This window comes from Coptis chinensis, chromosome 9 (genome assembly GCF_015680905.1).
Source record: "Coptis chinensis isolate HL-2020 chromosome 9, ASM1568090v1, whole genome shotgun sequence".
Taxonomy (NCBI): Eukaryota; Viridiplantae; Streptophyta; class Magnoliopsida; order Ranunculales; family Ranunculaceae; genus Coptis; species Coptis chinensis.
The window spans coordinates 84061427-84072007 of NC_141464.1; the positions used below are offsets into that span (position 1 = coordinate 84061427).

Consider the following 10581-nt stretch of genomic DNA (forward strand, 5'->3'; position numbering starts at 1 on the left):
GGTTTCTTCGAACTCATTTTTGCAAGAGGTCATATTCGCAAGAAGATGAAACAAAGAGAATATATATATATTGAGGGCAGGAGAATCTTTCGATGAAATATTAAAGATTTTGTTGTTGACAGTTGCACCAGTAGTACTGGAAAGAGAGACTAGATAGTAAATAAGGAAGAGATTTAAAACCTTGAATGTGAGATGTTCGTGGGTCTCATAGTTTAGTGACTTCGGCCACTCTATTGTAGTTTGCTTCAACGTGGAAGAAAAGTCTCCGTGTGTAGTTCATGTGTACATGTAGGAGTGTAAAAAAAAACCGTTGACCCATCATCCGGTAGGGTACCCGGTCTTCACCCGCCACCCAAACCCGCACCGACCCGAAAATAGACCCCCCCGCCACCGCTTTTTATCGCGGTCGGCTATGGATGTATAGTTCTATGCTCAAATCCGACCGATCAAGCCGCCCGACCCAAGTGTCAAAAGTTTGACTCAACCCGTTGACCCACACAATTTCAAGACTCTAACTCTAATATTTTTGTATTTTGTTTATAATTTCTTTTACTTTTGTAGAATTTTGAGAGATATGAATACAAAATTATGAGTTCAACATCAATTTCACATATTCAAGTTTGAACATTGGGAAAATATCAAAAGTTCAAATTCAACTTCCGAATTTTGGAGAAGATAAATCATTCATCCTTGTATTCATTTCGAATTCTTTTAGTTTATATTTTATTATTTTATACCATAGATCCTCGCTCCCATCTTCATTTTATCATGTTATGGAAAAGAATCAATTTACAAATGGTAAATCACGATAAATAAGTTTCAAATTTACAAATATGGTTTTGGGTTCAAATTCAAGTTTTTTTTTTTTTTATTTTTATTGATTGATTCCATTTTTCTCTATCTTTGTGAATTGGAAATATATTACTTGCAGAATTAGAAAGTTTTTTTGAGTGAAATTGGGTTAAAATAATAATTTCCACCCATCACCCGGATGACCGCCAAAAACTTCGCCCACCCAGAAGTCTTCCACCCAACGGCGGGTGATGGTACTAAGACATGACACTTTAACCCCCTTTCCCCGCCCGTCGGGACCACCGGATTTGTATCCCTAGACCATAAATGCCCGGCTCCATCACTATTTGACCCGCGGTTGACCCAGCCCGCCCCGTATTACACCCCTATGTACATGCACACGGGATTAAAGTGAAAAAACGGAATTGTAAAAACTCTTTTCTTAATTATACATGTACTCTGTCAAAATCGGTTTCTCATGCCATATAGAAAATCAAAAGCTAGAGATGGAGATAACCCTTCCCTTCACTTAGATGGTCATCATGGTACACACAAATTGACACATAGCTTCTCTCGAACCACAAAATAGTAGTTTATGCCGCGTTTGGATCACAATGTCATTTTATTTTTGATGAAATATCTATTATAACAAAATAAAATGGGAAGACAAATGGTGGTCGGGATCGCGCAGGGATCTGCATTAGGGTATGATTGTTTTGGGATCGGCTAAAAACATGTGTACGACAAAGATTGTTTTGAAACCCCTTTGAGAATATTCTCAATGAAAATTAAAGTATGTTGTTAGTGAGTTAAATGTTACTAAATATTTTTCCATAACTTAATTAGTCATTCAACCGTACCACATGCAAATGTTTTATTTCTCGAGCTAACTTTTGACTACCCAAGAGACAAGAACCACTGAAACAGTTCTCTTTCTTAATAAGACCTTCAAATCCCATTTTCGTAGCTGCGGGTGTTATTTTTTTAAATGAAAAAGTTTTTTGACCTTTGGGGATTTAATATAAATTTACACTATAAATTTCCATTACCATTTGGTTATTGGGTTTAAGTTCTGCCAAAGCAAAACAGCTAGATACTTTGTCACTTCCGTTGCATCTACCACTTCATTAGCTTCTTAAACTGTCCACTCGCCATAAATTATTCATTCCAAATTCTCTTATAACTTCTTCCCTCCTTTCCATTTGATATAAATTTCCTTTAAATTGCTTGCTGGAACCTTTTAGAAAAACCTTCAAAAGATACGAAATAACATGCCCCTATATATCTTGCTATCTATATTTTTTTAGCGGAATGTTCATATTATATTTAACATCTTTATCATCTAGATAAGAAATTCTGTTTGCCTGCTTTATTGACGTATTTTCTTGGTATTTGTTTAAGACTTTTAGTAAAAGCTAGGTATTTGAATCGTCAGTGATCGACTTCAGTCAGGCATCTTTTCTCCGTCTCTAACCAGCAAAGTCTCAGGTAACTTTTACATTACAGAATACTGATTACGTGTCCTTCTTCGTCGGCCACACTTGACGAAATGAAGTTTGCTTTGTTTCTTACTGTTTTTCTTCATGTTGATGTTGTTAGTCCATTTTTGCCATGTCCAGTCAATAATGATCGCCGTCGTGAAACTTTGATCCAGTATACAAGTTCGATGTTGTGAAGTATCTATGGAAAATGACTATATGGTAGTTGATGCCACTTTCGTTGAAATTTGATTGATCCAATTTGCTTGACCACTAGGAAGATTTTTTTTTTGTTAGTAATGAGCAAGCATTGAGACAGAGAAAAGTCTCCGCGGCGTGTTGTTATGTTTCTACCATTATTTTGGTTAAGGAAAAAGTCATTCTACCGATTGTAATGCTACACTAATCAATGTTATTCTTAATAGGAAAGAACTTACCTTTCCTGATGTTATGATCGAAAAAATTGGCTCGGTAAGTATTGAATAGTTGTTTCCCGCTGTGAGCAATCTAATGAGTATTTGATCATTTTTTATTTCACATTAATGAGAATATCTAATTTTCAGGGTTAGGCTTTATAGTATATTTCACAAACCTCAAAATCTTAGTCTCAAATGAATCTTTTCATTGGTGATGTAGCATCTATTTCTTTAAAAAATATTATGGTGTGACATAAATATTTGGTCTCAGTTTCTGATAACTTCAATGTACTATGTTCTTTGGGTATGTATATGATTGGCTTTACACATCCCCTTCACTTTAGTTGTGTATTTTTCTTAATAACAAATGGAGTTCTATGTTTGAATATAAGTTTGATAAATTTGTTTTATGTTTTTTTCTCCTAAATAAGTATATTGTTGACTATTATTCGATGTGAGCTTCTAATTATATGACTGTAATGAGTTTGAGAAGTTTATTAAATTAGTGGTGATGTTAAGAGTACTGCATACCCTAGCTACTTTACAAATGTTATGGTTGTGACTTAGGGGTGGAACTCAGACGGGTTAGGTCGGGTTGAGGCCTAACCCGAGCCCAATATTTTCTTTTATTTGAAGAGTATATACAAAAAAAAAAAAAAAAAAAAAAAAAAACCTAAACATTTTCTTTTATTCGAAGAGTATATACTACCCAAAAAAAAACATTTTCTTTTATTCGAAGAATATATACTACAAAAAAAAACCAACATTTTCTTTTATTCGAAAAGTATATATACTACCAAAAAATAAACCCCCCAACATTTTCTTTTATTCGAAGAGTATATACTACTAAAAAAAAAAAAATTTTCTTTTATTCAAAGAGTATATACTACAGAAAAAAAAAAAAAATCTTTTATTCGAAGAGTATATACTACCAAAAAATAAACCCCCCAACATTTTCTTTTATTCGAAGAGTATATACTGCAAAAACAAAAACAACAACAACAACAACAACAACAACAACAATATTTTCTTTTATTCGAAGAATATATACTACAACAACAACAACAAAAAAAACAACAACAACATTTTCTTTTATTTGAAGAATATATACTACCAAAAAAAAAAACTAACATTTTCTTTTATTCGAAGAGTACAAAAAAAAAAAAAAAAAAAGTTTCCATGAACTCGTTCAGCTTTCAGAGTATACCATTCGGAGCAACCTTAAAGCTATTTGGCTTATTTCAAAACCCTGACTTAGTTGTGTGGGTTTTCCTTTTAGGTTTTGATGTGTGAGTTTTGCAGTCATGTATATAATATCATTGTTTCAGCGAAACTTCACTTTTGATGGCCCAACGTGCATTGTAATTGAGGCAATCTATGAACTTGATCGAGCAAGTAGCATAATAAGTAAGAGCATAATTAAGGATTTTATATATTGAATTTTATCAAAGTCATGCAACTTAGCATTGTTGGTGACATCTTATACACTCTTAGAAGGTCTCCTTTTAATTTACATATTTGATTTTTTTGGTAGACCAGAATACTTGATTCTCACCACATCAAGAATAAACATGTTAATGTTTGACAATTATTTAGTTTAATTATTGATATAGTTGGTAACTTATTGTGTGTGGACAAAAATGTGTAGTGTAATTTTATTATGCTGTTAGGGTCTCCGTAGATACATATTAGTATTGCTAGCTATCGACTTGAGAAGTTGAGAGACACGGGCTTAAAACCAATAACTAGAATAAAAAGATTTGACTTATCCTAATTTTACTACTATTTTATTTTTTTTATTTTCTTTGATCAATTTAAATACTGTTTCAGAAATAACTTCAATAGCACTTCGTGCCTTTGATAATACCTAGAGTGTAAATATTGAATATGCAAGTTTTGAACATAGGTCACACATACAACAATGTATAGTACCAATTCAAAATAAAATTAAATGTCTACAAATTCTCACATGGCCTACACATTTGAAAATATTTGGGTGTACCAGAATTAATACCACAAACAACATAATAAACATCTCATAACAAACCGTGTCGTAGGCACGAGTAATACCTAGTATGTAAATAATGTATAACTGATATATATATATATATATATATAATATGTTTCACTATATTAGATGTGTTTGAAGTCATAAAATTATCGAAATTGATCACCCCAATAACCATTCTAGCCAATGTTCAACAAATAATTATTTAAGTCCCAGTCCATACTCGATCCAAAGTGGTGCATTATCGAAAAAACAAATTACTCCATAGTCCATAGTGTTGATTACTTGATTTGCAACCTTTCTAACATCACAATAGCAAATAATATATAATTGATAAGAAAAGGTTAGAGTTCATTTTAAATCCTAAATGATAACTACAAACCCCTTCTTCTGTTGGAATTTTCTTTTCATTATCTTACAAATTCTGTTATCACCTATGTTTTCACTTGCACCAAATAAACAACATTACTGTTGACGGGCAAAGATCTATATAACAAAGAAGGGTGGTGCTGGACATCCAACACCACCCCCTACTCTAACCTTTGGATCTTGTTTATGAGGTGGCAAATCCTAGGGCTTATGAGGTGTGGGTTGTTTAATAATGTGGAATAAGAGTGTTGCATCATTATTGAAGTCAACAAATGCGGCTTGACTTTTAGTGGACTTCGGTTGGGCTTGGGCTTTTTTGTTGGGCTTTTAATGGGCTTCGGTTGGAGTTTTTTTAGTAGGGGGGGGGGGCGAGCGAAGGCCGCACGTATCTGTGCCATACGGAGGATAGATGTGCGTCGAGGCACCAAAAGCGCGCGTATCTATAGTACAGAGAGGGGGGGCAGATGCGCGTCGAGGTGCCAAAAATGCACATATCTGTGCCGTACGACACGGGCAAATAATAGTAGTGTTACAAACTTACGGTACTATATACTCTTGATCCAACACACAATTAATTCAAATTGTTTTTCCTAGAAATCTTTGATATATCCTTTCTACGAAGTACAGTCTTCAATCACACTTTTACAGTTACCATCCAAATAAACTTCCAAAGTCTTAACCACGTATTGTGCATGTATTGTGCATCGTGCTTCATTATTAAGCAGATGGTGTCCATCCTTGTTAATTCGGAATACAGGAATTATAGGGGAATAATTCGAGTTTCATTTGTTTACACGTAAGTTAGAATAATTTGGTCAAAAATTCGCAATACATTAATAATTTGTAGTAATTAAGTTTTATACGAGTATTAAACATTTTGAAATAAAAATTCGGATTTAAAAAATTCGTACATTTTAAGAGAAATTGTAATATATATTTAGCTATATAATTCAAATATTCCACAAATTTTACTGTACGTGCTTAAACTCCCATCCAACTAATTATATGCAAGTATGCAACAACCAATTATATAATTGTCATTTACAATTCAAAAGCATTATTTGTCTTAATTGTTTTGCCAAATTCTGACAACGTCGTCCAACGGATTCATTGGAAATCAAACTTTATAATTAAGTGAGTCGCTATTTGACTCGCCCAAACATTAGTCATTTTCTTCTCCAATATCTTTCTCTCTCTTCTATATACTCATGTATATCTCTTTTAGAATGTAGATTTGCAAATTACAATAAGTGTGGTGGTTTTAAAAATGAATATTAAAAAAAATGAATACTAAAATCTGGGATCATCTTACCTTCAGAATATAAATTTTAGGACGCCAAAACCTAAGTTCGAACAAACAACAAGGAAGAAGAATTTCGAGTTATTGCCATTGAGATTAAATTCAACATTCAAATTTTAAAGAGAGCACACACATTAGAATTCAGAACTAGATTGGTTTCTGTAATCTGTAGTTCACGTTAGAAACCTTGGGATTCAAAGGAAGTTTTACCTGCACTCTATCAGGTCAGACATTTAGTTACATTTTCTAGCACATTAACAGCACCTTAATCAAACGGATCATGGTTACACTTGGAGAATAGAAGGATTTGAAATTGATATGCCAATGTATAAATTCCGGGCATGCTTCAGCTTCCGGACAGTATCTTGTATGCAAATGCTTCAGAAAGCAATGTAAAGAGGACAACCCCGCCGGCCAACTCCTACTGCAAACATAATTAAAATTATCAGGATGCACTTCAGAAGTTGTAGGTGATGTCACTGAAGCAGACAACATTTTATGAAGACTGGAGAAAGAGGGAGAGAGCCACCTTCATAGGTTGCTAGCATCTTATCCAGCCTTCATCAGCAGTCCTCTCAAATATTCGTGGCTTCCTCATAGGAAAGGTTTCACTCCAGTTTGGGTGTTTAATCAAATAGTCGAACAGCCTGTGCAAAACCAACTACTAGATTCAAAAAATTTAAGAGTGCAAAGGATATAATGATTGAAAAAGACGGCCATATAAAAACCATTTGAGTTCTTACAACCTAGGGTGTCTTCAGAAAAAAATTCGCATATTTTAGTGTTTGTCTTTTTTTTTCTGGAAATAGTAAGTTAGTATCCTCTTAATGGAAATCAACCACAAAAACAAGAAGTACAAAAACAAACAAAAGAAACCAGTCAGTACAACAACACAACATGTGCTAGTGGCGTAAAGGAATCCTCGCCAGGTTAGACAAGAGCAAAAAAAGACTAATCTGAAACACAAGAATCAGGTGACAACTCCACGATGGGTCAAAGAAATACAAGTCAGAGTTGACCGATACCTACTCTCTACAGAAAGATACCAGGGACTTGGTGTGGAGAATACAGACTTCTAAAGATAAACAATGGTAAAGGGCACTGGGGATATAATGGCGTTGAGTAACTGATGTGTTCTAAATTGATGTGATTTACTCAGTATAAATCCCTGGAAGATTGGTGACCAGTAAAATACAACACTATCTCTTCTTAGCCCAGGAAGAGGGCCAACAGAAACGCCACAAAGATGAAGGATTCTGCAAAGAACCAATACAATCCAGGCCATACTAATCCAATCAAGAAAGAAACATAGAACAAAATGGGGAGAATTATAATAAAGAGTATGGGCAATTCTATAAGCTTGACGGCTGGCTATGATTCTTTGCTTCAGGCATAACACAGTACCATCCTAGTAGAACCACTTGTACAAATCCAATATTATGAACAGGTATATCAAGATGTATTACTGACCATTAATCACAGACAACAAACCCAACGAATCAGAGAAACTGTGCTTCAGATTTATCTAATATAGAGCATTAAAACCACCACACTTATTGTACTTAGTGCACACCTTCTTTCGTTATCAACAAAATCTGGTCCCTCAACAAACGGTGAGGTAGAACATCTAAGGAGGATTTCTGAATCGGAAAGTTGCTGCAGTGAAAACGCAATATATTTCCAACGTGATGTCCTGTATCACCAGAAAGTAGTGTAGATAGCATCAGTGAAATTATTATTCTCTACACGGTAGAGGTTAAATGCAAAAACTTACCAAGAGCATGCAGCAATCTGAAACCGGTCATTCTTTGTGTCATATGTCTCTAGTAGCTTTCTGTTCCAAGTGGGATCCCCAGAAGAAACTGTCACTCGGATTCTCCTGACAATTTCATCGGGGCATCTTGAAGTTCTATCAAAATTAGCAGGACTAATTGTTCCAGTGCAGGTTTCTACCTAGGAAAAGCAAAGATAGGTCCCCATGTAAGAATTCTAATAACCATGTCAGGATTGAACCAAATAAAAACAAGTAAAACACCAGCTCACATATCTGCTCAGTCCAATTACTTTGATCCCCTAAGTCGACAATTGATTGCAAACAGATATTTGCATTTACAAATCCCTTTAAGATTGTAATATGATATGCATCTCTTCCAGTAATGCAAAGAACGCTCTATCACATCCTTGCTCTACATGCCATAATAATCTAGATCTCAAAGCAAAAGCTCTTGAATTCAGAATGCTGTGACTCGTGAGTTCTTAGAGCCACGAGAAACAAAAAGAGCTCAACACAATACACTCTAAGGAGGAATAAGATAATACAATGATAACGTACGAAGTTTGTTACTTCAACTACTCAGATACTTGGGCTGTTTTTATTTCATTCTGATTGGTATTTTTATGGAAATAATTTCTGTTGCATATTTTATTGGACACAAAAAGGAGCACATTTTGCATGTCATTTGGTTGGGAAAATGAAAATGAAATAAATAAAATAATCAAAAGGTGTCATCATCATCATCATCACATTTCCTTTTCTCGTTTTTTATTTTTTTCGTCGTCTCACATCACATGTTGTGGCAATAAGAAATCAGAATGTAGAAGGAAATAGCATTTACTGACCACAAAACCATGCATAATGGGGTATGAATATCTGTCAGAATCACTTCCTGTATTGTGGCCAAGGACAAAGAGAGTTTGGATGTGAAATCGTTCTCGTCGGTTCTTCAAAGCATGAAGTAACATTGAACATAGAGGAAAAGAATGCCCACTGTGCTCTTCACTGCTTATAGCATTGTTCTGCTGCAACCAAATTTGATGTGTTTCAACTTCATTTACTTAAGATCTCATCACAAAGAAAGAAAAGTTATAAGATCTTAGGCCATACTTCGGGTGAGGTATCTTCAAAGCCACCAACGAGATGCACCTGCAATAATATGCTGTATAGACTTTAGTTCACGAAAAGCACTAAAAGACCAAAACAAAAAGTGAAAAGTAAATGTTTCCGAGGAGTAAGGGAAAAACAAACTTCGAGCTCGTCATTTGAATTCTCATCAACAAGTAGCGATAACATCTGATTAAGGCCCTGATCAACAACATTTGGAGAATCTATGTGTGAAACAGAGGTCCTGTGATCAACAGACACCAAGTGTCAGCCCCAAGACTTACTATCTTGTCACGGAAAGGATATTAACTCTTACATTCCAGTTTTGCGGTTGCGAATAACAACACCAACACAAGTGGTCGCTTCATCTGTGCCAACTAACTTTAAGAATGAAAGTGAAGAAATAAATAAATTATCAGTACCATAACAAACACGCAAAATAAGCAATATTTATTTAGTGCATTTACTACTGAAACTATGCATCTATTGGAGAGACTGTGTGATCATTTAAAACAAGCACACACACGCACAATAGACACTGATTTGATAATGGAGCTAGAATTCAATAAAGGTGTCATCTAAGAATATAATGCCGAGGTATCAAAATTTAAAAAGTACCTCAACAAGCTCAGGATCAACAGTTGCATATTCTCTTTGGAAAACATAAACAAGCTTCCTATGTGTCGACCTCTCTACACCATCATATTCTTGAGAAAATAAGACCTTCCTCTCCGGGAGTGACTTGATTGCATTTGAAGAAGATACTAGTGTAGGATGTTGCAACAGAGCAATCACCAGATCCTTGTCACTGCCCTGTGCCTAGTGCAACATGTATCTACTTCTGTATTAAAACATATTCCAAACACAAGATAAAAAAAGAGAGATTCTTTACCTGAGATGACGTTGGCCCGGAGAAAGGTAACCCGTCAACGAAGATCATGGTTTGTTGGTCTCCTTTGTTTTTGGGTCCTCCTTTTGTGTTAGGCAGACCCAGCCCGCTTCTTCTTAGCTTTGTCTACTGCTTTTTAGTAGTCTTCACTCACTGTTGAATAACACTTCACTATCTTGAATACTTTTTAGTAGGGCCAGCCCAAGCCTAGATATGGCCATAGGCTGCGAGCCAAGCGAGGTCTATTTTTTCTTCTGAACTCAATACAAAATTGATAGAAAGAAAAACAAATAATAGATTATAAGATTCGTATTAAAAATGAAAATCCTCAATTTCACATACAAGAGTGAAGAGTAGATTGATTTCTTTGGAAATACATAAATAATATATACCAATTTAGCGAGTAAGAGATGATTAATGGACAAATAGTTAATAACGTAATAAGTAA

At 34.7% G+C, this 10581-nt stretch overlaps 1 protein-coding gene across 3 annotated transcripts; it reads right to left on the reverse strand.

Moving 5' to 3' along the window:
- Positions 1-6428: 6428 nt before the first annotated feature.
- Positions 6429-10295, reverse strand: LOC147478948 (protein N-terminal asparagine amidohydrolase family protein). 3 transcript variants are annotated; one of them, XM_086583928.1, is made up of 10 exons: positions 10137-10295; positions 9863-10057; positions 9561-9625; positions 9389-9488; positions 9248-9286; positions 8983-9162; positions 8138-8316; positions 7937-8056; positions 6893-7010; positions 6429-6787 (listed from the first exon to the last, which is right to left on the reverse strand). In XM_086583928.1, exons 1-9 carry the CDS (start codon positions 10182-10184, stop codon positions 6905-6907), a joined length of 1032 nt encoding a protein of 343 aa, XP_086440054.1. In that variant the 5' UTR covers positions 10185-10295; the 3' UTR covers positions 6429-6787; positions 6893-6904. The 3 variants fall into 3 exon arrangements, with proteins under 3 accessions (XP_086440054.1, XP_086440053.1, XP_086440052.1); XM_086583927.1 differs by having other exon boundaries at positions 8983-9159; positions 9863-10063; XM_086583926.1 differs by having other exon boundaries at positions 9863-10063.
- Positions 10296-10581: the final 286 nt, after the last annotated feature.

Coding starts and splice junctions, on each gene's coding strand:
- LOC147478948 (XM_086583926.1), bottom strand. CDS start 10,184: ATGATCTTCGTTGACGGGTTACCTTTCTCCGGGCCAACGTCATCTCAG. Junction 9,626..9,862: donor TTGATCCTGAGCTTGTTGAG/GTACTTTTTAAA, acceptor TCATTCTTAAAG/TTAGTTGGCACAGATGAAGC. Junction 9,287..9,388: donor ATTCAAATGACGAGCTCGAA/GTTTGTTTTTCC, acceptor ATATTATTGCAG/GTGCATCTCGTTGGTGGCTT.